Raw genomic sequence first — 27,507 nt, forward strand, 5'->3', positions numbered from 1 at the left:
CTTCCTCCAAGGTGATCTACACGAGGAAGTCTACATGACTCAACCACCAGGCTTCATAAACAAAGACAAGCCTGACAATGTATGCAGACTACGCAAGACTATATACAAACTCAAGCAAGCCCCTAGGGCCTGGCACAGTGCACTAAGAGAAGCTCTCATTGGCGTTGGCTTCATCAATTCCTTGGCTGATTCTTCTCTCTTCGTGTACAGCTCAGGTCGTCTGCTAATCTATGTCCTGATTTATGTTGATGACATCATTGTCACAGGGAATAATCTTTCTCAAATCACCAGCTTCATCAAGTATCTCTCCTCTCGCTTCTCACTTAAGGATCTCGGTAATCTCTAATACTTTCTGGGCATGGAAGCTCGCAGAACTAGCACTGGTCTTCATCTTACTTAGAGCAAATACATCACTGACATACTCGCCAAGACTAAGATGACAAACGCCAAAGCTGTTGCCATTCCCATGTGTTCAACACAGCATCTAACGCAGAAGGGAGGTGTCTCGCTAGATGATCCTCTCACTTTTCGAGAAATTGTAGGAAGTTTACGATATCTCTGTCTCACACACCCAGATATTGCCTTTGCAGTAAACAGGTTTTCACAATTCATGCACTGTCCGACAACTCTGCATTTTGAAGCTGCAAAACGAGTGCTCGGATATCTAGCATGCACTGCCAACAAAGGCCTCTTCTTCACACGCAATACACCTCTCACTCTTCATGCTTATTCAGATGCAGACTGAGCAGGAGACCAAAATTATTACACCTCTACAGGAGCTTACATTGTGTATCTTGGCAAACAGCCCATCTCTTGGAGTTCTCGGAAAATGCAAGGTGTTGCTCGCTCAAGTACAGAAGCTGAGTACCGCAGTTTGACAGCCACTGCAGCAGAGGTTGTGTGGATCGGGCATTTACTGAAAGAACTTTGTTTCCCTATCACAACAACTCCTACACTGTAATGTGACAACATTGGTGCAACATACTTGGCTGCAAATCTGCTATTCCACTCAAGAATGAAACACTTAGCCTTGGACTATCATTTTGTATGAGAACTGGTGCAACAGAAGTTTCTGCGGGTTTCTCACATCAGTTAACAGATCAACTCGCCGATGCTTTAACAAAACCACTTCCCCGGGCTCGGTTTCATGATCTTTTTGTCAAGACTGGTCTGTCTCCGACAAGTCCATCTTGAGGGGACGTGTTAGTGTATATTCTATAGTTAAGATAATTATAATAGAGAGTTATATATAACTGTTGTACTTATCTTTAGATTTGATCTTATCACAATCTTGTATAGCTTATATAAATAAACTCTTACTCTATCAGTGAAAAGTACACTTGAAACTAATCTTACAGAAATCCCTACTTATTGGAGAAATGGGATTTCATCAATAATATTTATTAAGATTTATTTTGGATTATCTAAAAAATGATTTGTAGTTAAAGTCAGTTAGAAGAAATACCATCTAATGAGATGGTATTTCACAAAAATAAACTCTGTAATCCCATCAAGCCGCCACCACCACCAGCTGTTGTCATCCCCGACCACCTTCCATTCTCACTAGTCGGAGACATTTATTCCATGTCGGTTATTGGATCCACCGCTAGAGATACACTTGACATGATTCTGTTCTATTCATTTAACAAAATTTTGTTTACTTGATCTGATGATGATTCAAACGGACAAGTATTCAATTGTGATAAATCAGAAGCTAAAAAGAATTATTTATGTAGAGAGGTTCTATTGTTGACGTAGTTTCACTTAAAGCTTGAATGATGTGGACGTGTCAAAGGGAAGATTAACAAAGCTTTTGTCTAGTCGTGATAGAAAGGTTTTTAGTTTCAAGATTTTCCGTGTTCAATTCATTAAAAAATTAAAAAGTTTACTTATATCTAAAACTCTTAAAATCCTTTTTTAATCCCCTCCTAAAGTTTTGTGTAAATCCCCGAATTTCTAGAGATTCTTTTTAATTTTGTATATAATGAATTCATCTCAAATCATCACTTCAATAAGCCTCCTAAATTGTCACAAAAGTTAATCACACTATAAAAGCCTTTTTTTTTGGGAAATTTGCCAATATGGAACAATTTAGCTATAGTATTGTCCCCTTAGAACAAAATCAACTTTTGTCACATTTGGACATTGAGTACCCTTGTTGTATATAAAAATTCATATAAATTTTTTTACAAATCCAAAAAATATGAAAAAATAGTAAAGTTGATGTAGACAAGCATATGCAAGTGTGAAAAATATTTTGTAATTCAAAAGATGTTTGAATAATAATTTCAAAAATGGGGTAAATGTGTTAGTAAATCAAATCTACCATCTACGGCGGTTTAGAAGATGTAATCTACTAGGCACACAATGTTCTACGGCTGGTATGAGGCACAATATACGGAAGACATATACAACTACCACCGTAGAATATAGAAACTAAACTTCCTCCTACTATCTTCCGTTGCCGCAGATTATTAAGTGTAAACATTTCCTTATTACCCACTACGCTAGAAAACACACTCTAATAATTGTCTTTTTATCTACCATAGTATCTTACGTACTCTACCATTTGTTCTATTTTCTATATTGGTAGAATGTATATTCTAGACGGTTTGTAAACATAATCCGAAAATCTTGCTAAAAACGGTTATTAAATATTCTCTAAATCTTTTAAATCTTCTATTTTCCTTTTTTAATTGTTATTTCCTAAAATTAAGTCATCTTCCTAACTACTACACGATTTGGAAAAAATCGTGAGTTCTTCTCCTCTCTTTTCCTAGTTTTTTCCAAACATTTGTCTATCTAAAAAATGAAGATTCACATATACGCTTCATGTGGTTTGTGGAAATCGTCGGTGAAGAATGGTTGGGGGTTTCTTGTTGATGACGAAAAAGGAGGCAGGTTACTTACTTTGGACACAAGTTCCACCTTTGATGACCTAAAAGTTATGGTGTGTGAAGACTTTGGACTTGATATAAACGTGGTCAAATTGGAGCTGAGTTACTTACCTTCTGATCTGATAAACAGCATCGACTCACCACCTGTTATCATCACCAATGATCGGCAAGTTAGGAATTTTCTTACATATGTGAAGAACAAAGCCTCAACGCGGTTGTCTGTGAGTATTCAATCTAAGGTCGTGAAAAGCAATAGCATAGACGATTTTGACTTGAATGAAGAAGCTACTGAGTCGCCTAACAGAGAGGAAGATCCAATGGAGTCTGACGAGTCAGATGATATGGATTCAGAAGAAGATGTCGAGGTACATGACAATGATGCTGACAAAAAGTGTGAGAAAGAGAAGAGCGATGGAAATGGTGTTCGATTTTCTTTGGTGGACTTTGTGAAGGAGGGTCAACATTTTAGTTCCAAGATGCTTTTGAAGGTAGCATTCGAAATCTGTGCAATGAAACATAATTTCGACTATAAGCTTGTCAAATCGGATAAAAAGGTGTGGTACATTCGTTGCTCAGATGATGATTGCAGTTGGCGTGTTCGTGCAGAGGGTTTAACTGGGTCATCTTATTTTATCATCAAAAAGTATGTACCTGATCACTTATGTGCTCCCTCTAGAAGGAACGGTTCTGTTCGGACAGCTTCAGCAAAAACAATTGGTACTCTGGTTATGCATATGTATTAAACTTCTAAGGAAGGGCCGAGATCTAATGATATAATTCGGTATATGCGTAAAGAACATGGAGTCGAGATATCCTATTCTTTGGCTTGGGACGCACGTGAGTATGCAATCAACGCAGTGAAAGGTATTCCAGAGAAAGGTTATGAAAAAATTCCAAAATACTTGCACATGATGAGGGAAGCTAATCCAGGGACACAGACGTCTTACGAAACGGATTCTAAAGGGAGATTCAGATTCCTCTTCATCTCATTTGGTCAGAGTCTTCGCGGTTTCCATGCTGCTATTCGAAAAGTTATTGTCGTGGATGGGACGTTCTTAAAGAGCAAATACAGAGGAGTATTATTGGTTGCTACTGCATTAGATGGAAACTCGAATTTATATCCTATTGCATTTGGTGTTGTCGACTCAGAGAATGATCTCTCGTGGAACTAGTTTATGAGACAACTTAATCTGGTCATTGCTGACGAGCATAGTTTGGCTTTTGTGTCTGATAGGAATTCCTCAATTGCTAAAGCTATTGCGATAGTGTACCCGCAAGCTCATCATGGAATATGCATTCACCACTTGCTGAATAATGTTGTAACATATTTCAGTGGGAAAGGTATGGCTGGTTTGGTTGCAAAGGCTTCTAAAGCTTATCGAACTGCTGATTTTCGTAAGCTGTTCACTGCTATTTACTCTATTAGTCCTGAAATTGGAAATTATCTCATAGAAGCTGATGTGAGGAAGTGGGCTCGTTGTCAATTCCCTGGTTACAGGTATGATATCAGGACTACAAATCCTGCAGAGTCGGTAAACTCTGCTTTGCGTACGCCTAGAGAGTTTCCAATAATACCTTTGTTGGACAATATTAGGGAAATGATGACTCGATGGTTTTTCGAACGTAGAACTTTAAGTTCTAAGCACTCTAAGCCACTGACCATTGCTGTTGAGAAGAAGATTGACAGAAGGATTGAGAAGGGTAAAACGTTTAAGGTCTTTCCAGTTAGCGATGACAGATTTTTGGTTCAAGGTGACACTTTTGACTGCTTGGTTGACTTGGTCAGACGCACGTGTTCTTGTGGGAAGTTTGATCTGATGAAAATCCCATGTAGGCACGCCATAAAAGCAGGCTTCAGTGTGGGAATAAAAGCACACACACTCACGGACGACATATACACTACTGCCTCATGGTACTCTGCTTATGAAGAAAGCATAAATCCTATTGGGGTCCCTGAAGATGCATGGACTGTTCCATCTGATGTGGAGCAGTCGAAAGTCCTTCCTCCAAAGAGTAGACGAGCTGCAGGTAGAAGAAAGAAACGCAGATATGAGACAGCTGAAGATAAGATCCGTTCGTCACAAGGAAATCAAGGCTCTTTAGGTCGCAAATGCAGCCGAAGTGGGAATCGAGGGCACGATAGGAGAACATGTGATCGAGCACTATAGGATACTCTGGTCGTTTCATGCAAGATGTGTTCATCTCGTTTATGCAAATTGTGTTTCAGTTTTTTTTCTTGTTGAATTCAGAATTTCAAAGTTATGTTACTAAGTATTTCTTGTTGAATCACCATTTTGAAAGTTTTGTTTAATTTTTGTTCTTGTCGAAATCAGAATATCAAAGATATGTTTCAGATTGCTTATGATAATCTGTTCGAGACATGACAATAAAACTGGAAATCAGATTGGTTCAATCTTTGAAAATTCAATTTGTATTAGAAAACCATTACAATATTAATCATTTTTGGACCAGAGACATAATAAACCGAAAAAGGTTCCTAGGCATCCTACATCAAGCGCAGTCTTATGGTTCATAACTTCTTCCTGCACTGTTTTCTTCATAGAAATTCTCAGATCTTCAATTTCCTCGTCAACTCTCGCCTGATGCTCAGTCATCCTTACAATCTCATCAACCAGAGCCTCGTCTACCCACTTAAAAACATGATTTTCTTTTTTTCTCTGTTTCAAAACACACAACAATTGAATTTCAATATAGTAGAACGAGAAGTAATGGAATATTAGATTGAACAAAAGTGACAATCCATATACCTGTAAACAAATCTCACATCTGAAGAATCGTCTGTATGGGTTCTCCTCCGTTTTTGAAACAAAAGTGACAATCCCCTTTCCACACCAGCATCTTGAAGCAATGCCTTCATTGATGTTCATGTTCGTCATTCTTTTTTGAGAAGGGGAGATTTTTTAAGAACAAGTCGGAGAAAAGATATGTAGGGTTTGTGGCCGTTGTATGGTCTTATATAAGCCATATAATTAGGGTAAATCAGTACTTGTAATCGGATTGGATTTTAGGGTCAAGTTGTTTGTATTTCCATTATAAAGATTTGAATTGATTATTATGATTTATTTTGATTATTCTGATTTATTCACAATGACATCGAATATATGTACTTTAGTATCATTTAGGGTATAAATAAGGGTTGTCAACATTTGATTTCTTTACTGTCATTTAGGGTATAGATATGCCAAAGATAATGTTTGCTTACTTTACTTTAGGGTATAGATAGGGGTTGAGAACGGTTGCTTACTTTACTGCAATTTAAGGTATAGATAGGGCTTGACAACGCATATGAGTGTTTTAGGGTATAAAAATGGGTTGAGAAACTTAAAGACTCAAATAAAATAGTGAAACAAGGTAGTAACTAAAGGAGTAAAAAGAGTAACTAAAAGAGTCAAATTACATAGACAAATGACAATTACTTCCTACACAAGTTATAAATGAAAGCGCATCATTCAAGTTCCACAAGAGGATTTGTAAATGTCTTTGAAGGAGTGAATTTGGCCATTCTCGAAATAAGGACAGGATCGTTTGCAGCTTCCCATAGATCATAAGCAATCTTGTGCCGCGCTTCACGAATGTTCTCGTCATTAACCACAGAAAAGTCCAAGCCTAGAAGATGGCATTCAATGTGCTTCAAAGCATATACTCCACAATCACTGCTACTCTTGTTCAGAAAGGGCATTGAGGCGTACGTGATAGTATACTTCCTGACATTAAGCTGCCGACTGTTAGAAGACTGAACTGCTTTGACAATTCTAGGGATGAGAACTGCAAATGGCTCCACTGCGCTTTTGTGTTTCAGTCCCTCACAGTCAAATACCTCTATCGACCGAGTAGCAAAGTTGACGCACATAGAGATCCAGTGGTTACCGACATTCAGAGGCACATACATGCGGTCAACATCAAGATCCCACATTAGTCTTGTTCGACCGTGTGCTGGAAGTTCGCCAATGCCGTACTGTTGTAGCAGTTCTGAAACTTTGAATTTCTGGATGTCCTTCTTTAACTCTAGGAAAGAATTCTTCACTTGATTACTGAACAAACATGTCATGAATGCCACATTATTTGGAAGCCATCGCCGCAAGGAAGTCCTCTCAGTGAATAACCACATTATAGCATCAATTTCCTGAATTTTTTTTTTAAAGATTGTAAGTTGGTGTAATGAAAATAATAAGCAACATGTAAATAACTCACATGATTCTTCAGCCACTCTGTAGGACCCATGACACGAGCTACTAACTCACTTGTGAGCATAGATGGTCCAATTTTCGTTCTCTGCAGTGCACAATTAATTCTCAGAATGATACAATTGTAAAATTAAAAAAAAAGTATAAACTTACTTGGAAGTTGTGGTCCACTGAACTAGTTCGGCCCATGAATCCTCGGGGACAAAGACCAGTGAGTAATCAGGATCATGCATCCGGTCCTCATGTGACTCCACGTCTTTCAGAGTAGGTGGTCTCCAATCCGCAGGTTTAAATGAAGACAGTGGAGTGGCCCATTCACCTGGTTCTTCGCCATTGAGTTGTTGTGAAGCATCAAAACTTTTAACATGAGACGCTTGAGAAAGGTTTCCCATGGCATCTTGTAAAGACTCTTGGGTCCCCTTATCTACATATGTCGATGGTTTGGTCAAATTCCTCAAAAATTCCGACAATTCATTTTCATCCTGTTAATAAAAACAAGTATAACATTAATATTGAAACAAAATTGTCCATAGCAAAATACAGAAAATAAAATATATAAGTAGATGACAAAAGCTTCAAAATACAGAAACAAGCATAACACTAATACTCAAATTCAAATGTCATTGTCATGAGTTCATTTCATACAAGCCGATATACAACATAGCACAATACAAGGACATTACAACAAAAGATAACTCATCCTACATATTACAAAAGAGTCAACATAGCAAATAACAGATACAAGTACATCATAGAGCTTCATTTTTTAGTTACCTCTCTTACCTGTCGAGAGCTTCGACGAACCGGAGTAGGAGTCGCAGTTGCAGCTGCCTTGCCTTTTCCTTTTGCTGCTGAAGGACCCGGAGTATGAGATGTGTTTGCTTGGTCTTTCCCAAGGGTTGCCGAAGGACACAGAATCTCAGAGGCATTACCTTTTCCCACTGTATGTGAAGGACCCATAAGCTGAGACACTTGTTCTTTAAGTTGACCCACCTCATTGGTGACCTTCTCAAACTGCTGATTGAAGTCCTTTTGCACCAACTCCTTAAAAGCGTTGAAAGAAGAGGTGAACAAATCTTCAATGAAGGTCTTCATTTCACCGGAGACACCACTGTTGTGTTCAGCCGCCCGTTCACAAAGAAGTTGTTTCTTTCGAGACTCGGCACCAGGATCAGTTAGCTTGCGCTTGCCCATCTTTGGAACCGCAGCTGCTTCCTCCGCAACAACAGCCGGTTCCTCCACATGTGTTGCTGAGACATCTTTGCCTTGTACTTCCTCAGAATCAGAAAGCTCCATATGTGCAGGCAAAGCCTCAACTTCCCAAGCGAATTGCTTCCAATCATGTTTGGCATTGATCAAATCAAGAATACGTCCCACTCTTTCGTCCTTCTTTTCATCTTCCCTAACGAAGTCAGTACTTTCAACCACATCTAAATTTCCAGTAGATGATATAAAAGCAAACACCTCTCCCTGCAAGTAAAAACGAAACTATAAGTACAATTTAAAAAAAAAATTTAACTCAATACTACTAGAAGAAACAAGAGTTACCTTATCGAAGTGGGACTCTAGACTGGCCACGTCTTGGTACGATACTTTTCCACTACCTTTCCAATTCCTACATCTCATCTTCGTCATGTTTTTTCTGATCTTCGTACCCACCATTGAACCAATGTCTGGAACTGCCTCCATAATCCATATCTGAAAGGCATATGAGAATCCATCCAAGACATAACTGTTCTTCGTATTCAGATCTTCCCTAGCTCTGAGAATCGAAGCAATCAGCTCATCATAAGCGCGAAGACCCCATGGATACAACCTCAACTTCTCAAAATCCATGACCAACCGAATGTACTCATGAGGGATGTATATTTTCCAATCCTTAGCCATGAGGAAGGATTGCAAAATACACAGATAGACTAACCTCAGCCTGTCCACATACGACCACTCCTTACAGACTTTGAGGAGCTCATCCCTTACACAATATAAGTTAATCTTCCGATTTGTCTTCAGCACAGTGGCCCAGAACCCCTTATCATCCTTCCAGTTGATGAAGTCTACATCTGGTTCCTCCTTGAACTTCAATCCAGTCACAGCATAGAATTCTTGCATAGAAAACCGAAGAGGCCTCTTCGCAAAAAGAAACCAGAGCTCGTGAAGCTTCGAAACCCTGAGCTGCTTGCATATGAAGCTGTGAATAATCTTCCCCGAGTAGATGAGCCGGTTCTCTACAATTGCAAGAATCGGACCGAAGACGGGGTCTTTCAACACTTCGTCATACTCATCTTTGAGAGCAATCTTCACTGCGTCCAGAAGCGTCCGTCTACATGTGTTGTTAATCTTGTCAATCTGTGACTCAACTCCTTCTTCGTGAATGCGTTTAGGAAACTGATAACCCATTCCTAATAAACATGAAATCAAAAACTCAGTTAGCCATTCCTTTAAGTAAACAGAGATAAGTAAACTGATAAGCATCTCACAGTTAGTAGTCTATTACACAAATCAACTAGAACATGAAAATCGAGCTCTCACATGTCAAGTATAAACATGAAAATCGAGCTCTCACATGTCAAGTTAGTTAGCCTTTTCAAGTGTAATTAGAATTATAAACCTTAATAAAGACAATATCACCAACAAAATACAACTCAAAATCAACTTGACAACAAGCTACCATCATCTCGACAACAAGCTAGAAGCAACTCACTCGCAACTCAACCACAAACTACAATCAATAACAATAAGTTCAATCGATTTGGGGTTTAAACAATGTCATCTCTTTCTAGTACATGCAAATAAACAAAAACGAAAAAAAAAAATTTATAATCCAAATCGAAAAGGGGATTTCAAACCCTAACCTTCAAATTGTGGGAAGCGAGATGAAAGAAGAGCATAAGAAGCCAATTCTGAACCTAATCGTCCTTTCTCGGAGAGTAGAAGCTATTCCGGAGCTTCAACAACTCCGATGGTTCTCGAGGAGGAGAAGCTATTTCTCGGGAGTCGCTTAGACGGTTCTCAAAGAGGAAAGAGCAAGAAGGAGGACGATGGAGGGATGTGAAGAGAAGATTGACGCCTCCGACCAGCAAATAATTTCAGAGCCGGAAGCTGTCGACGGCGAGGAAGAACAGACGAGTTCGAGAAGAAGATCGCGAGTCGGAGACAAATGAGCTTTCCCTTTTTTTTTTAACCTTTTATGTTTTTACTTAGCATATTTTATTTGTTTTTTATTACTTTGGGTTAAAGTGAAGGACAAAAATGTATACTCATTAATGTTAATTCTATGGGGACAAAGTTCATAGATTTAGTTCTAAGGAGACAAGAAGTGGTGTGTTTTGTTCTATATCGGCAAATTTCCCTTTTTTTTCTGTACACCCACCATTTATGTATGACTTTAGTTTGCAACATTTTAAACTAGAAATATTTTTTTATGAATTAGGTAACTCATAAATCAATAAAAACAAAAAAAATCGTATGAAAAGGAAAACGATAAAATAAGAAAATTAATTAACAATAATTCTTTTAACAATCGAAAGACCACTATATTACTCAAACAAAAAGCTGTCTCGGAAATTAAACGAGAATAGAACAACCAATATAAATAAAATATTGAACTATAATGGTTGTTGTCGACTAATTATCAATTAAGAGAATTGTAAATTTTAATTTCGCATAGATATTTCCATAAAGGTAAAATATAAAAATAAACTAAAAATAGTGTTTACATTCAAAATGGGTTTCAACTGGTAAAATATATAATATATATCTTAAAAATTGCATGTATAAATATATATTAGCTAAATTAAAGTAAACTAAAATACTAAAAGTAGTTCGGCGCTTTTAAGTGCGGATCAAAACTTAGTTCTAACTAAAGAAGCAAGGCAACAGACCCTACCACTCTAACCGATGGATGCTCCTCCTGCAACGATGGGAACCGGTTATCTCAGCATCATTCCCATCTGAGATCCCGTTCTGGATCAATATTAAGGGGCTCCCTCTTCACTTTTGGCACGCTAGAACAATAGAAGACATAGCGAAGGAGCTAGGTCACCTGGAGGCCACCGACATCTCTAACACAGCAATTCGTATGCGTGTCCTTTTGAATGGTCTCGAACCACTGGTTATGGATACAATAATGGAATTCTCTGCAGAAGAGGAAGCTATAGTGACACTAGAATATGAAGAACTAGAGAACTTTGCTCTAGATGCCACTCCCTGACTCACGCTTCCAAGGAGTGTATGAATGCAGCTGCTGAAGCAGATCCAAACCCTCAGCCATATCACTCCAGGGACGACATAGATGCTGATGTAAGCTCCGCTCGGATGGTGAGAAGAGGCTCCCTAGACCGATCGTTAAGCAGTGACAGACCTAGTAGAGGAGAGGAAAGACGGCAAACAACCTCTTTTCACCAACGACTTGACCACCACGGCAGACCGTTCGGAGATCGTGTATCTTATCCCTCTAACCATCTAAAGCCGCTCAAGAACAAAATAATTCCTTCCTACTCTGGAAATCAAGCTGGTAGAAACAGAGAATATGATAGAAGAGAGACTAGAGCACCTGAGGTGACGCGTTGAAACAACTACCAATGGAGACAGAAAACCCTTCAAATAGGATCTCCCATTGTCAACAACGCCACACAGGATATTGCCAGCCAAGCACCCGCTGCTCAGGATCTACCACCTCCTAGACCTCTTGGCAGGAACCTGGAAGTTTGTGACTACCCTCAACTCCCCCCCATCCCAACAACTGAAGAGGTGATGACGGAGCTACAGAAAGTGACTATCCAGTATATTAACTGTCCTGATCCTGTTGAAAGCGCCGCCAGACGTCAGCGAGTGATACAGAGTGATGCTCGTGGCGATATGGAAGAAACAGCAGCCAACATCATTGCAACAGCCAGAGCGAATAGAACGGCTATGCTCCCTCCCATAACCCTCCCCTCAGATTCTACAATCATACTGGGAGATTCACAAAACGCTGGCCCATCTGCAGCACCAAGAAAAAGAGGTCGCCCCCCTGTTAAAAAGAAGCAATCCCCTGCACCAAATAAGCTAACATGGGTCAATTCTAGGAAAAAGAACTTCAGCATTACACAAGCATCTCCTGCTAGAACTTCAGACCCCTCCCCCAGACTTGCCACTACTCGACAAGGAACCCCTGCTAGAAACAACTCGGCTGATGCAACTTCATCAAAGGTATCGAACTCCCCTCCGGATTTTCACGACCCGGAGCCTCCTCTTCCTTAACTGTATGCAGCTGGAATTGTTGCGGTATGGGAAACCCCGAAACAATTCAAAGAATCGGAGAGCTGGTTAAGCGCTACTCCCCCGACATCCTCTTCTTCACTGAAACTAAGAACGATGATGCGAAGGTCACTCAAGAACTGAACAAATCAAATCTGCTCTCCCAACATTTAGTTTCCCCCCACAGCCCAGGCGGAGGAGGCTTGGCACTCCTGTGGGAAAAAGACATTGACAGTCAAATTCTCTCGTCAAATCAAAATTTCATAGACACTCAGGTTGTTTACAAAAAGCATACCTTCTTCGCCACCTTTGTCTATGGAGCCCCTGAGGTTCCAAACCGTCAGGCCGTTTGGGATCAGCTCTCTGCTCTGGCAGTCACAAGGGACTCTGCGTGGTTCCTCACTGGCGATTTCAACGAAATCATAGACAACTCTGAGAAGTCGGGTGGACCTGAACGACCCGAGAGCTCCTTTGGTCCCTTTAGAAGTTTCCTCTCTGCAGCAGACCTCTTTGATTTGCAGCACACTGGGAACTTTCTCTCCTGGAGGGGAAAAAGAGGCACACATTTAGTACACTGCAGGTTGGACCGCTCCATTGCAAACAGTCACTGGTCAGACTTATTCCCGACTGCTCGAAGCCACTACCTAGAGTTTGAGAACTCAGATCATCGCCCGCTCCTGTCAACCTTCGATCCTACAAAGAAAAAAACAAAACGTATTTTCAGATATGATAGAAGGTTAAGATACAATACTGAAGTCACACTGATTATTGAGGATGCTTGGAGAAAGGGTGAATCCTTACCAGTCTCAAGTAGAATCGCAAGCTGCCGTAGAGCTATCTCGAAATGGAGTAGGGACCACTACGTCAACAGCAGGAAAACAATTGATAAGCTGAAAAGCTCCCTCGATAAGGAGCTATCTCGTCCTACGGCAGATGACCCTCTCATCTCTGACCTCAATCGTCGACTGCTCCTAGCCTACAAAGCAGAGGAAGAATATTGGAAACAAAGGAGTAGACAACTCTGGCTCACCTTGGGTGATAAAAATACTGGATTTTTTCATGCTTCTACTAGAGGAAGAAGAGCAAGAAATCGACTTACTGTTATTGAGAATGGTAACGGAGAGGAAGTCTTTGAGAAAGACCAGATCACATCAGCCATAACAGACTATTATCAGAGCATCTTCACCTCTCTCAACTCGGAGTCCTCAGATGTGATCTCAAGAGCAATCCAGCCTTCGATATCGCAAAGCATGAATGATAAACTCATATCACTTCCGTCAGCTGCTGAGATTAAGGAAGCTCTATTCTCGATCCACCCCGATAAGGCCCCCGGTCCTGATGGGTTTTCGGCAAGCTTCTTCCAAACAAACTGGAGCACAGTCAAATCTGCAATAATACAGGAAATTCAGGACTTCTTCTCCACAGGAAATCTACCTAGCTCTATCAATGAGACACACATTCGACTGATTCCTAAGATACTAAACCCGAAGAGAGTAGTGGACTATAGGCCTATTGCCTTATGCAATGTATACTACAAAGTCATATCAAAGCTGATATCCCTACGTCTAAAGCCAATACTTGAGGAGGTCATTTCTGAAAATCAATCAGCTTTCATACCGGGGAGGGCAATCTCAGACAATGTATTAATTACACACGAGATATTGCACTACTTGAAGAACTCAGAAGCACAAAAACAATGCTCCATGGCTGTGAAAACAGACATCAGTAAGGCATACGACCGTCTAGAATGGCAATCCTAGAGAGGGTTCTAATTCAAATGGGTTTCCATCTCATCTTCGTCAACTGGGTAATGCAATGTATATCTACAGTGACGTACTCCTTCCTAATAAATGAAGAGGCTACAGGGAATGTCGTACCTTCACGCGGAATCCGCCAAGGGGATCCCATGTCTCCTTACGTGTTCATCCTCTGCGGTGAAGTTCTATCTGGCCTATGCAGGGAAGCTCAACGTGATGGCTCTATGACAGGAATCATAATTGCTACAAAGTGCCCACGCATCAACCACCTCTTGTTTGCCGATGACACCATGTTCTTCGTGCGTTCTAGTCCCCAAAGCTGCACAGCCCTTAAAGATATCCTCGCAAAATATGAAAGAGCATCAGGACAAATGATTAACACAAGTAAATCGTCAATTTCTTTCTCAGCTTTGACGACACAGGAGGACAGGAACAGAGTAAAGCAAACACTTGGTATCGATCAAGAAGGCGGGGTAGGGAAGTACCTTGGCCTACCTGAGTTATTTGGCAGGAAAAAGAGAGATCTCTTCGCGTCAATCATCGATCGAATCAAGCAAAGGGCAGTATCTTGGTCCTCTAGGCAGCTTTCTCCAGCAGGAAAACTGACCATGCTGAAATCCGTACTCACAGCTATCCCCACTTTCTCCATGACATGCTTCTTGCTCCCTGTCAGCCTCTGCAAAAGAATTCAGTCAGTTTTGACTCGCTTTTGGTGGGATGACAGTGATTCAACAAGAAAAATAAGCTGGGTATCGTGGGAAACGCTTACCAAACCCAAGAGCATGGGAGGGCTAGGCCTCAGAGACATACAACATTTCAACAAAGCACTCCTAGGCAAACTCGCGTGGAAAATCCTCACCAAGCCTAACTGTTTACTATCGAGAATGCTCATAGGGAAGTACTGCCAATCAGACTCCTTCCTTAGAGTAACCTGCAGCTCCTCTGCTTCTCATGGCTGGAGGGGGATCATTGAAGGCAGAAACGTCATCATCCAGCTTCTGGGTAAGATTATTGGAAACGGGAACTCCACTAAGCTATGGCATGAGCCATGGCTATCGGTGTCGACTCCTACGTCAATGATGGGCCCTATAACAATGGATGAAAAGGATCTTATGGTATCAGACATAATGACAAGAGAAACCGGAATGTGGAATAGAGAAGCTTTGATGAAACATGTACCTCACCTGATAGATGAAATCCTTCTCATACACCCGAGCTCAACTGGTGCAGAAGACGCCTACGCTTGGCTCCTTAACCCAACAGGCGACTACTCCTCGAAATCTGGCTATCTAGCACTACATCTCAACGACTCCACAACCACCCGTAACAGCAATATCCCTGATGATTTCAACTGGTTCAAATCAGTATGGGGCTCTGCTATGATGCCTAAGATTCAACTCTTCCTCTGGAAAGTGCTACAAGGAGCCATCCCAACAGGCGAAAATCTTCAAAAGCGTGGAGTCCTGACAAACACAAACTACATCAGGTGCGGCGCTCAGGAGACGACAAATCACCTGTTCTTCCATTGTGATTTTGCGAAACAGGTATGGGAACTAGCGCCATGGACCTCTCCTCTGCAATCGGAGACAACAATCTCCTTTGGAACTGAGCTCCAAACATCAAGCCTCCGCATCAATCTCCCACCGGTGGGAGTCTCAATCAACATCTTCCCCTGGATCATATGGGCGCTATGGATATCAAGGAACCTCCTGCTCTTCGAACACAGAACCCTCACGCCAACTACTACCATGACTAGAGCGCGGGTATCGGCAAGGGAGTGGACGCTAGCGCAGACGACATTACCAGCACCGACGGGATCGATCATTACCCCGATAGCAACGGAACCGACCACACCCGATTCAATGATCTCTTGCTTCACTGACGCTTCTTGGATCGCGAGAACTAAACATGCAGGCCTGGCTTGGATATTTACGGATCGAGACAAGAAGGAACTCAATCGAGGATCGGCGTCAACGAATCATATATCTTCTCCCCTCATGGCTGAGAGCCTGGCGATTAGAGCAGCGATGCTTCATGCCTCCACTCTCGGCTACACAAACATCTGGATACACTCAGATTCTCAAGAGCTCGTGAGAGCAATTAATGGGAAGCGAGGTGTGATGGAAATCTATGGAGTTCTGTCGGACATCGTCTCCCTGTCTCTATCTTTTTCTCTTTGTCGCTTCACTTTCATCTCTAGATCAGAAAACGGACCTGCTGACTCCTTGGCAAAATCTGCTCTCTCATTTGGGCATATTGGGCCTAGTGTTGTATGAACCCATTAAGTTTTCTTAATCAATTAATCAGTTGAACAAAAAAAAAAACTAAAGAAGCAATATTCTCCATTAAAAACCTAATTTATTATTTGAATTCTGCTAGTAACCATAACTGGTTTAACGGGGAAGACAAAGGATGCACGTAGAGTCCAATAATTTTTAATTACACAAAGGATCCATTATATATACATATATACTAACAGAAAGAGATAGATTTTGTTTTGGGTACTTATAATACTAATTTTACATAATATTTTAGTGACATAGTAACATAATTTTTTTAGAATTTTAATAATGCAAACGGTAGTGATAATGTTATTTAATTTTTAGTTAAACTTTTAATATTATTTTAATAACAATAACAAAATTAGTTGGTTATAGGGCCTAAACGCTTTTCTTTTGCCCCAAGGCCCTTGAGAATGTTAACCCGGCCTGTGAATAGCAATGATTAAATGGGTATCTACTTAGTCATGTATCTATTTGACTTTGAACATATATATAAATGAATTTAGACCATCAATGTCTAGAAAAAAATAAGTTTATTGAACGTGTAACCAGTGTTTTGAAACCCGACCCGGATCCACGGTTAAACCGGTAAACCCGGTGACCCAAAATAAATCCGGGTTAGGTTTTGTTAAAAACCCAAAATTTAAAAACCCGCAAAAACTCACTAAAACCCACTAAAACCTGAAACCCGATACCGGTTGAACCGCCGGTTGAACCAATAGATAACTTTTTTAGTTGTTAATTATATTTTTAAATTCTGTTTTATATTCTAAATTTGCATGTTTATATAAGTCTCTCTTTTTGTGTTTATATAAGTCTCTCTTTTCGATCGAATTGACATGTTTTTAACGAAATATGTTTTGTTCTGTCGTGATCGTGAATGGAAGACACTGATTTTTTTCTAATTCTTTATGAAATAACCATATTATTTTGTCGTTAAGTTAAGTTAAGTATTTATGAATTTTATTCTTAATTTTTTAGATGTCGTAACTCAAATGAAAATAAAAATATAAAAAGTTAAGTTAAATATTCTAAATGTTTATTAAACATAAAATATATACATATCCAAACTATTCTTTTATATTTTAAAGAGAAAGTATTAATTTTAGTTTCTATATTTTTATTTTTTATTTTATTAACTAATATATTATTAGCTAATATATTATTATATAATAAAATTCATTAATTTATTAACATGCGGTTCATCCGTGGTTCACTCTCAGTCGCGGTCGACCCAGTGACCCAATAATCCGGTAAGTCGTCCGGTTCAGTGTCTGGGTCAGTTTTCAAAACATTGTGTAAAACCCTTAGAAACAACTAACCTAAACCAACTACAAACAAAAGATCTTAATTTTTCTTTTGGCAAACAACAAAAGATTCTACGATTATAATCATGCGTATTTGATCAAAATAAAAGTAAAAATCATGCGTAGAAGGTGTGTCATCACCAGAGAAGAGTTGAACAAATTGGTCCCGTTACATATAGTTTTTATACATAACATGTAACTTTACATTTGGTCAAGTGCCTGGGAAAGAGCTAGGTGTGGTGCTTGATACGATGATGAATGCACAAACAACAGAAAGAGAGAAAACAGAGACCCAAGTATTCTCAGTATACATCTCCATCGCGTCTGTTAACGACAACCTCGTCCGGTTCTCTGCCCAGTTCCTTAGTCTGTCTGCTTCCGCTGCATATAACGCCCGTCCCTGCAAACACAAAACACACACTTTTTGCGTAAGCGCAGGGTAAACTTTTGGAAAGATTAGCCAAACACCTGTCACTTACTTGGTCGTCAAACCACCGGCCTCTCCTGAGCCAGGAAGTGACGATAGCTAGCAATATCCTTGGAGGAGTTAGGTAATTGACTGATTTCCCTGAACCTTTGACAACACGCATTCGTGGTACTAGCGTTCTAGCTACCGTCTCGGGAAGCTCGCAGATTATGTTAAACATCTGCTTGTTTTTTATACTCGAACCACTGTCAAATAAAACAAAGTAATTTTTTTACCAAGAAGAAAAAAAAAGGATTTGGCGGCGTAGAAGCAAGAGGATACCTGAGAAGAAGTTCGGTGAGAACCATGCCCGGGGAAGCAGTGTGCAAGCCAACTTTTGTCTTTTGGGATTCTTTCACAACAGAACCATGAAATTGCCTAAGTCCACATTTTGTTGACCCATATCTGCAACCATGCTCGAATCCATTAAGTAAAGATGAGTACCATTGAATCAAATGATTTTTTTGATTACTTACACAGCCGTGAGAGGAGTGCTAGAGCCTCCAGAACCAGCACCATCCATGTTAAAGATGTGTCCACCATTGTCCTGTCTACTCATCACTTCCATCGCCCCTCGTGTGCATAGAATCGATCCTATCAAGTTTGTGGACACAATCTGTTTGATATCATCTTCCGTGAAATCAAGCAGCGGTCTAAAGCCTTTGTTAGTACCAGCATTGTTGATCTGTCCAAAGAACAAACTCAGTAATGAAAAATTAAAGGGAAAATATTTTTAAAGAAATGAAATAATGCTTTTCTTTACCCATATGTTAATGGAACCAAGCTCTTCTACAGCGAAACTCGAAAGCTTCTCAACGTCCTCTGGTTTACAAACATCACAAGCAATACCAACCACTTTAGCATAACCAAGTTTCTTTCTATCTGATTCACTAGCTTTACTCATAATCTCTTTGAGGTTTTGCTCAAGCTCTTTCACAGTCATATCAACAGATTCAGAACTGATTAGAAAACAAAACAAAGCATAAGACTCCATTTAGTAAAAGAAACTAATCCATATTATATCACATACGAAGCTACAACAACCTGCGAGATGTAACAATGACTCTGTCTCCAGAGAGAAGAAACTCTCTAGCAAGTGCTTTCCCTAGTCCCCTCGTGCTAAAACATATAGTCAAAACACACATTAGCACCACTGAAAAAAAAAAGAAAAGAAAAAATTGGCAATGTAACAGAAGACAAACAAATTACCTTCCGGTTATAACAACATTACGTGGACCGGCTCGGTAATGATCTTCCAAAACCATGTTAGCACCGGTCATAGTTCCAATGATAACTCCACCGAGCCAGCTATACCAAACCAATGAATTCATCGAACTATCTCCACCTTTTCATTACAAATAACATAAACACACAAACACAACTGAGCCCCAGACCAAATTTAAAAACTTTCAAAATCACTAACACTAACCTGACAATTGAAACCCAATCAAGAGAATAGCTCCAGTGCTCGTCATCGTCACAATGTATCTAGCAATTTGAACAGCAACCTGCAAATAGATAAACCAACCATAAACACATATTCATTACACTTAAACTTGAAAAAGAAGGGTCAAGACTCTTACCGAAGAGAAAACCATCTCTAAATTTTGAACTTTCTGATTATACTCATCCTTAGATAAGGGCCGCCCCAACTTGCTAACACCAGATTTGAGAGAATCCCACAACCCGTTTCCCTCTTTCTCACGCTTTCTCCCTCTTTCAACCTTTTTCTTCTCTAAATTACTCTCACACCGAGGCACATAAACCCTATGGTTACGCTCTCTAACACCCAATCTTGACCCGACCCGTTGATGATCCATGAATCCGAGTCGGTGATCCAAACATCGTGGGTATACTTGAAGCTTCGTCAAAGTAACCATGGCTACTAAATCTCATGCAAAAATTATCTTTACAAGAGATAGAATCAAGATATTTATTTTTCTTGTGGGCAACACAAAAAGATTAGATATTTTAGTAATCGTATTTGTCGAAGACGGTATAAATAGAGATCGGAGAAGGCAAAGGGATGAGGAGGGGAGGTGGTAGAAAGAAAGAAGGAAGCGTAAGTGTGATGACCACACGTTACAGTAACCTCATCTTATTTGCCCAATAATGACACGTGTCTCCTTTTTTTTCTTTTTGTCGTTTAACATGCTCGAGATATTTTTCTTTTAACTGGGAACGAGATCGATTCGGTAAAGTGGGAGTTCTTTTTTTCCTAAATAGTCTCTCTCTCTCAACTCTCGAGTTCTTAAATCGCCCACATAACTCACATGAGTTCTTAAATATCCTACATAGCTTACATGGGCTCTCATCGCCATCATAGATCTCTATGGGAGATAGTGGGACTCTCACTGTTTTCTCCTTTTGTTGTGGTCACGAAATCCATGGTTCGACCAGAGTCTCACCAAACCTTCCAAACCGGCCATTTTAGAGATACCAACGACATAGGTCCAGTTCCAGGCGAATATCTCAACAACCAGAAGGTCTTTTGTCATAAATCCAATTTTCCTAGAAGGCCAACTCATCAAGGATTCACTGAGGCTTGGAATTACAAGAAAATCTTCATGGATGAAGAAGTTATGAATTTTACAAACCGGAGGTTCTCCAGCCAGTCCATCTGCGAGCACCAGACTTTAGAAGATGATTTCAGCCCAACCGTGAAGCGGCCCTTTCCAGAATCAATCATGGGTTTCAAGAGGGATTCATTATCTATCCATAGAGTCCAGAATCAGGCGAATTGGTTCAGAGAATACCAAGATACAATCAATTTTCCAAAACCGGTCAAACCGACATTAATTTGGGAAAGTTGTCAACCAATTCGATTTGGTCCATACCAGACTTATCTATGGAAGCCAGGAGACCATCTTAACCATCCAGAAGACATTCAAGACGTCCTCAGCTGCACCAGCACCGAGGAGATCAGGAGGATCTTCATTTGCACCAACCTTCCATTTTTGGCAGCATTGACACTAAATGCCTTAAATGAGTTTCTTTTTGAAATCTTGCAAGACCAACGGCCATATTCTACATTAAGGAGATTCAGAGACACATCAGGAAGACTTCAAGATCATGGCCACGTTCAGAAGCTATCAAGATACAAGTCCCCACAAGTTTCTCATTTGGAAGAAAGCATAAATCAAGCTAGAGGAAGATTCCATGGAGCCATCAAAGCCTTTGCTTCCAAGATTTTTATTTCAAGTTTATTTCTTTCCTTTAGTCATTTTTAGACTGTTAGAGAGTCCCAAGGTCGAGCCTATATAAGCTCATTTAGTTTGTCTTTGTTAATCACCCTCGAATTTTATGAATGAAAATGCAGTTTTCTAGTTTTCTTAAAACTATTGTTTTAAGTCTTTAGAGTTTGTGAGATTCAGCTCCAGAGCACCTTGACTTATCAAGACTCCTTTCCATAGTGTCTTGTGGCGTCCATCATTCCATTCCATCCACTGATCTTGCTTGAGAGAGACTTCAGTCCAGCAAGCAAATCCCATATCTATCCATCTTCCATCCATAGTTCTTGTTGTGTGAGACTTCAGTCCAGCAACTTGAATCCATCAACCATCTCTCCTTTATTTATTTATCTTGTTTTTATTCATATTATCATTCTGATTCATATTCATATTTGCTTCTGTTTGCATCATAATAACTTATAAAAACCCATAAAAATCTATTCTCTTTGTGTTCAGGTTGTAGCTTGGATCCAACCTCTATCAATTCTTGGGTTACCCCCCCCCTGTGCCCACAACATTTTGGTATCAGAGCTCAAAGCTCCTGAATCAGGTCCATTCTATCCTTACATCATTCATTTGCTTGCATTTGTTTTCATCTTAAATCAAAAAAAAAAAACAGTTTTTGCATTTTGTGTTCTTTGTTCATCATAAAATTGAAAACCATAAAAAGTTTGAGGTAGGAGACGACCAGTTGTTTAGTTTGATTCATTTCAATCATAAAAAGAAAAGAAAAATTTGTTTGCATTCATATCAATGATCCTTGATGATCCACAGTGATCCACAATCACCGGTTATCGATGATGCGCACTACAGTGCAGCTAAATCACGATCCGTTTTATTTGGTCGAGGAAGTGTACCGAATGGTACTACTAGACCATTAAAAAGCATGGGGCGATGTAGCATACCATATGGTATGGCTAGACCATGCACTCGTCCATCCCACTATTTTCAAGGGATTTATAAATCAAACAAGTTGATTAAGAGATGGATGAGTTATGAGAAAAATAAATTTCTAAAGAGAATGCAAACTGGCCGTGTGGTCCTCTTATTTGTCTGCTGGCCGTGTGATCTTAATTGTGTAATAGCCGAATGGCATTGGTCACACAAGCCATATGGCTTTATTGTTTACATACTGGCCAAGTGCCTTTTTATTTCTTGGATAGCCAATGGCATCAAAAATTGTATGTACTAACACAAGTCATTTTGATATGATTCAGATGTCGAGACTCCATCACTCGGATTACCCAGACCTTGATCTCAATGGAGACAATTACCTTGATTGGGCGATGAACACTTCAGCCGATTTAAAGTCTAAAGGACTTGGGAAGTGTATCAAATACGGCAATGATACCCTTGCATATGAAAGGCGTAGAGCTGTTTTGATAATGAGAAAGCATCTCGTGAAGGATCTGTATGATGAGTGCAGCTACATCAATGATCCTTACGATCTCTGGTCGAGATTGAACACCATGTTCTTCGAGCCATTACTAGATGAGTCCATGAAAGAATGGAAGGCTCTGAGGTTCCAGGATTATGAATCCGTGGATGACTATCACTTTGATCTTATGAGAATCACCTATAGTCTTAAACTATGTGGTGAGGTGATAACAAACTATGACTTGTTAAGCAAGACTCGTGACACGATCCATTCAAAGGAAGTGTTGTTATCACAGAAGGCTAAAGGTTTCACAACCTATTACGACCTTCTCTCATATCTTTCAGCTCTTGGGGAAAAGAAGCAGAAAAGGAAAGTCAACCTCGACAAACTCGACTATGTTATGGAGATAAGTGCCGAGTATCAATGTGAGATGATATACGGTGATGCTGAAGAAGCTAAGAAAAGAAAATTCGGGTGGACTCATATAGATGATGAGATTGGTTTATTCATTGAATAAATAACAAAATGTGAGCCACGTCCAAGATATTATTATGGACTGGCCGGCTATTGTTTAAGCCTTTTGACATTCTGATTTCATACTTATGATTTACTGTTTTGTTTTAAATATAATTTGTCATTCAAATTTCATAGCATTAATAAAAGTTTTTCTTTTATCTTGATTGATTTGCTTGAATTTTTTTTTTGTTTGATTGACAAATGAGAATGAAAACTTGAGAAGAGTATGTTTAGATCACCACGCCTAAGGCATGGCCTTAAGAGGGAGGAAATTTATCACCTAAGACCCATTGAGAAAGACTCAAAATCCCCACTGGCCGTGGACAAGGATACCACAATAACCGTGGTTGTAGATCCAATCATGGCCGAGGAGGGAGTAAAGGTCGAAATGGCATTACAAGCCACATCAAAATGGTTTCTATAATAAACCAATGGGCAAAGCAAAAGGAAATGTCCCTTTAGCTTATGAAAATCGCCTAAGGCATATATATAAGAGAAGTCGAGACTACATTCTCCCTACTGATCTAATACTATGCTAAGGATCAGTGTGATAAGGCATAAAAGCCTAGGTAACCAGTAAGGTTCACCAACGAATTTATACACTTTATGGCATGACCGGATTAGCCATCCTGGTCTGAACTTGATGCAAAGTTTAAAATTACTAAGGCACAAAGAGTTATCCCATAAAATCTCACGTTGTGAAACATGTACACAAGGGAAACTCAGTAGGCTTCATTGTTCCAAGCAACACGAAAGTATAATCTGATCATGAGGGTAGTGAGGACAAAACCCGTGATCATGACCAGACCACAAATTCGTGTATCATGGTCTAAAACCATGCTGGCCGTCCAAGCATTACGTTTAAGTGAGGACAATCAAACGTATTTTATAGCATGTTCATGAGGGGGAAATAAACACTCCGTGTGGTCCATGACCATACTATAAAACCCGAACATGATAAGCCTGGCCGAAGGCCATAAGGCATTATAGCTTGGCTGTATAAGGCATAACCTATAAGGTTGAGACTTCAAAAGTCTATAAGCTTGGGTACACCACAAGAATACATGTATGAAAGATAAGATACATCAGGCCATATAAAGTGAGCATAGATATTCCCGTCTAAAGATGATAAAGAGTCATAATCCAGATATAGACCATCCTAAGAGTTTATGAATAAACCACCACATACCTATGTGCCATCTAGGATGGAATACCTCATCTAAGGATGAGATGAAAATCAGGAATATATGTTGGATAAGAGAACATGATCTTTCTCCCACAAATTCAATGAGACCATGAGTCAAACAAAGGTGATCATATTGTGGCCAAGGTACACGGATTACATACAAGATGAATCCGACTATCCAACATCATGGAGAAAGCTATAAGCTGGTAAATAGAAAGTGAAAGTGGAATGGTTTTAACCATACAAGTCCTGGAAAAGATCCTCGGACCAGATATATATGTACTGGACGTCCATAAACAAAGAAAAAATGATAACCAGACAGACCCGAAAAAATGACTAAGTCATACCAGCTTAGCACCACTATATAAATGTCCTAGTAGAGACATAATCAAGTTGTTGTAGAAGTCTATACAAGATAGACCAGTATGTTCCATATATAAGGAACCATGGATAGAAATAGTTAAGGTGCTCATAATGATAGATCCGGGTTCATGAAAGAGAAACCATACTAGACAATGAGATAAGACCGGCCGGTCCTAAGGTACAGGTATCATACAATGTAGCCTTGCAAACTACAAAGTATTCAATGATCCTGATAATAATAAAATCTCAATCGATTGTATCATGTCTAGAACGCGAAAGAACGCGAGGGAACATAATATATAAGGTGTCGACACATACACACACTCATAAGTGATAAAGAGAAAGCACTTGAGCATAAGAGATATGCAAGGATCACTAACCCACGTAAGAGTACTCATAGAGAATATAATGAGACGCGGAGTTAAACCCAAATAATGTATGAGATGGGCGTATTGGCCAAATACATAAGTGAGACGCCATCTAACCAGTGAACAGATGAGTCTTGTGAGGAAAAGAAAATCATGAGCAGTAGAACATGAAAATACAGACAAGTGGTCGTACATGTTGCTACATGAAGCATTCAATGGAATGGCTAAATCACACAAGGATACTCACAGGGACTAAGGAACAAGGAAATAAATTCCTATGTGGTGAATGCTACTTCCCAATATCGAAATTGATAAATATCTGGGCATATAAGAAAGATGTAGTAGACAATTGATATCTCACTGGATATATATAAAGGTAATATAAGATACCTTGAAAGATGAGAAAGAAGTTCTCATAGAACAACATCGTTCCTGCGTTGTTCATGGACTGAAATGCAGCTGCATGCATGTATGTACACACGATATGATAAGACTAAGTGATGCTTAGTAGAAAGTTCTATAAGAACGTTTCAGATCAGTCCATATAGTAGTCAATATATTCCTTGTGTTTATACTTAAAGAAAGGATGATTAAGATGATTGATTCTTGGAAAGGCTATGAAGAGACTACGATGACCTATAGTAGAGATCATGCCGTATATGAATGTGGGATCTATGATCCAACATACCAAGAATAGATTGATCAAATGATCTGAGAATCCATCAGATTCACGACCAAAGGGAACCATACCGACTAGGATCATGTCCGACCTAGTTCAACCTTAATCATCATTGTTCCCGACCAATCCATCCAGCTTGTTCCGACCAGTTCCTCTAGGTCTTAAATCCGACCTAAACCATCCAAGTGAGAGGAACGTCCTATTGACCAAAAAGTGGTTTAGTTTTGATGAAGCTTCAAACTATAATACAATAGCCACTTCATGAACAGACCATGGACATATACTAAAAGTTCATAAAGATTTTTGGTCAAAGGATATGAATAAGATATATAATGGACAAGAACATAATCCGGATGGATTATGGATGATGTCATGATCCGGACAGATCATGGACATACAAAGACATTCATGGTCGAATTTATCTAAGAGAGATAAACCATATGATCTGAATGGACCATGAATATCATGAAAGCATTTTGCTGATGCAGGTTACCAGTCCGATCCACACAGTGCTAAGTCCCAAACCGGCTATGTTTTCACATATGGAGGCACGACCATTTCATGGAAATCAGTCAAGCAGACTATATCAGCCACATCATCCAATCACTCGGAGATATTGGCGATCCATGAAGCAAGCAGAGAGTGTGTCTGGTTGAGACTCATGACACACCATATTCGGACAGCATGTGGGATCACGGATGGTAAAGACGAGCCGACCGTTCTTTACGAAGACAATGCGGCATGCATAGCTCAGCTCAAAGATGGTTACATCAAGGGTGACAAGACTAAGCATGTTCTCCCCAAGTTCTTCTTCACCCACGATCTTTAGAAAGAAGGAGAGGTCAAGGTACTCCAAGTCAGATCCAGCGAGAACTCAACCGACCTCTTCACTAAGGCATTACCAACATGCACGCTCAGGAAGCTTATGCAGCAGATTGGTATGCGATCACTGAGAAGCCTTCAGTGATGTTCACTTCAGGGGAAGTAATGCGGATGTACTCTTTTTCCTATCCATGGCTTCCCGTTTTTACCACATTGGGTTTTTGGGTTTACCATGGAAAGGTTCTAACGAGGCAGTATTCCAAACGCATTACAAACTTTAGCCGGTTATGGCATTACAATCTCGGTTTTTAACGAGATAGCATCTTACACGCATAATGGACATCAAGGGAAAGTGTTATGAATATTGTGTGATGTCTATTATGGAATGTTCTAGATTTACTTGTTCCCTACTCCAAGTTACTTGTTCCATACTCCAAGTTATTAGACTTTGTCTCCAAGCTATGTAATCCTATATAAGGAACTCATTACTCATGGAATAACAACAATTCATTCATCTGTAAGCCATACGGCTCTCTCTCTCTCTCTCTCTCTCTCTCTCTCTCTCTCTCTCTCTCTCTCTCTCTCTCTCTCTCTCTCTCTCTCTCTCTCTCTCTCTCTCTCTCTCTCTCTCTCTCTCTCTCTCTCTCTCTCTCTCTCTCTCTCTCTCTCTCTCTCTCTCTCTCTCTCTCTCTCTCTCTCTCTCTCTCTCTCTCTCTCTCTCTCTCTCTCTCTCTCTAGTTCGATCTGTTCTAAGACAAGAACACTAGGATTATAACACATTGCATATTTCTTTCCATAGTGTTTATTATCATT

General features: G+C 39.8%; 6 protein-coding genes across 6 annotated transcripts; 3 read left to right on the forward strand and 3 right to left on the reverse strand.

The window, feature by feature from the left end:
• Window positions 1–2,809: 2,809 nt before the first annotated feature.
• Window positions 2,810–4,069, forward strand: LOC130499046 (uncharacterized). Its single transcript, XM_056992938.1, has 2 exons — window positions 2,810–3,614; window positions 3,693–4,069. Exons 1-2 carry the CDS (start codon window positions 2,810–2,812, stop codon window positions 4,067–4,069), a joined length of 1,182 nt encoding a protein of 393 aa, XP_056848918.1.
• A 3-nt stretch (window positions 4,070–4,072) lies between these two features.
• On the forward strand, window positions 4,073–5,065 carry LOC108820222 (uncharacterized). Its single transcript, XM_018593194.2, has one exon. It carries the CDS (start codon window positions 4,073–4,075, stop codon window positions 5,063–5,065), a length of 993 nt encoding a protein of 330 aa, XP_018448696.2.
• A 285-nt stretch (window positions 5,066–5,350) lies between these two features.
• On the reverse strand, window positions 5,351–5,794 carry LOC108820221 (uncharacterized protein At4g04775-like). The gene is made up of 2 exons (XM_018593193.2): window positions 5,666–5,794; window positions 5,351–5,575 (listed from the first exon to the last, which is right to left on the reverse strand). Exons 1-2 carry the CDS (start codon window positions 5,792–5,794, stop codon window positions 5,351–5,353), a joined length of 354 nt encoding a protein of 117 aa, XP_018448695.2.
• Window positions 5,795–6,363: 569 nt separating this feature from the next.
• On the reverse strand, window positions 6,364–9,499 carry LOC108820220 (uncharacterized). Its single transcript, XM_056992939.1, has 6 exons — window positions 8,651–9,499; window positions 7,886–8,572; window positions 7,786–7,803; window positions 7,279–7,584; window positions 7,110–7,190; window positions 6,364–7,041 (listed from the first exon to the last, which is right to left on the reverse strand). The coding sequence occupies exons 1-6, from the start codon at window positions 9,497–9,499 to the stop codon at window positions 6,364–6,366; spliced, it is 2,619 nt and encodes an 872-aa protein (XP_056848919.1).
• Window positions 9,500–14,117: 4,618 nt separating this feature from the next.
• Window positions 14,118–16,373, forward strand: LOC130499047 (uncharacterized). Its single transcript, XM_056992940.1, has one exon. It carries the CDS (start codon window positions 14,118–14,120, stop codon window positions 16,371–16,373), a length of 2,256 nt encoding a protein of 751 aa, XP_056848920.1.
• Window positions 16,374–17,790: 1,417 nt separating this feature from the next.
• Window positions 17,791–20,215, reverse strand: LOC108818851 (probable chlorophyll(ide) b reductase NYC1, chloroplastic). The gene is made up of 9 exons (XM_018591798.2): window positions 19,736–20,215; window positions 19,582–19,660; window positions 19,362–19,497; window positions 19,197–19,271; window positions 18,916–19,111; window positions 18,629–18,837; window positions 18,435–18,557; window positions 18,166–18,358; window positions 17,791–18,086 (listed from the first exon to the last, which is right to left on the reverse strand). The coding sequence occupies exons 1-9, from the start codon at window positions 20,030–20,032 to the stop codon at window positions 17,898–17,900; spliced, it is 1,497 nt and encodes a 498-aa protein (XP_018447300.1). The 5' UTR covers window positions 20,033–20,215; the 3' UTR covers window positions 17,791–17,897.
• Window positions 20,216–27,507: the final 7,292 nt, after the last annotated feature.

This window comes from Raphanus sativus, chromosome 8 (genome assembly GCF_000801105.2).
Source record: "Raphanus sativus cultivar WK10039 chromosome 8, ASM80110v3, whole genome shotgun sequence".
Classification (NCBI taxonomy): domain Eukaryota; kingdom Viridiplantae; phylum Streptophyta; class Magnoliopsida; order Brassicales; family Brassicaceae; genus Raphanus; species Raphanus sativus.

Bases quoted from the DNA above. Each gene is read 5' to 3' on its own strand.
- LOC108818851 (XM_018591798.2), bottom strand. From the start codon at position 20,032: ATGGTTACTTTGACGAAGCTTCAAGTATACCCACGATGTTTGGATCAC. The intron at 18,558-18,628 runs GTAAGTAATCAA...GCATGGTTGCAG, and splicing joins AGCACTCCTCTCACGGCTGT to ATATGGGTCAACAAAATGTG. The intron at 18,087-18,165 runs GTAAGTGACAGG...TTGTGTTTGCAG, and splicing joins GCCGGTGGTTTGACGACCAA to GGACGGGCGTTATATGCAGC.
- LOC130499047 (XM_056992940.1), top strand. From the start codon at position 14,118: ATGGGTTTCCATCTCATCTTCGTCAACTGGGTAATGCAATGTATATCT.
- LOC108820221 (XM_018593193.2), bottom strand. From the start codon at position 5,794: ATGACGAACATGAACATCAATGAAGGCATTGCTTCAAGATGCTGGTGT. The intron at 5,576-5,665 runs GTATATGGATTG...GTTTTGAAACAG, and splicing joins GATGTGAGATTTGTTTACAG to AGAAAAAAAGAAAATCATGT.
- LOC108820222 (XM_018593194.2), top strand. From the start codon at position 4,073: ATGAGACAACTTAATCTGGTCATTGCTGACGAGCATAGTTTGGCTTTT.
- LOC130499046 (XM_056992938.1), top strand. From the start codon at position 2,810: ATGAAGATTCACATATACGCTTCATGTGGTTTGTGGAAATCGTCGGTG. The intron at 3,615-3,692 runs GTACTCTGGTTA...ATATGCGTAAAG, and splicing joins AGCTTCAGCAAAAACAATTG to AACATGGAGTCGAGATATCC.
- LOC108820220 (XM_056992939.1), bottom strand. From the start codon at position 9,499: ATGGGTTATCAGTTTCCTAAACGCATTCACGAAGAAGGAGTTGAGTCA. The intron at 8,573-8,650 runs GTAACTCTTGTT...TTTTACTTGCAG, and splicing joins TAGAGTCCCACTTCGATAAG to GGAGAGGTGTTTGCTTTTAT. The intron at 7,191-7,278 runs GTTCAGTGGACC...TGTGCACTGCAG, and splicing joins AGGATTCATGGGCCGAACTA to AGAACGAAAATTGGACCATC.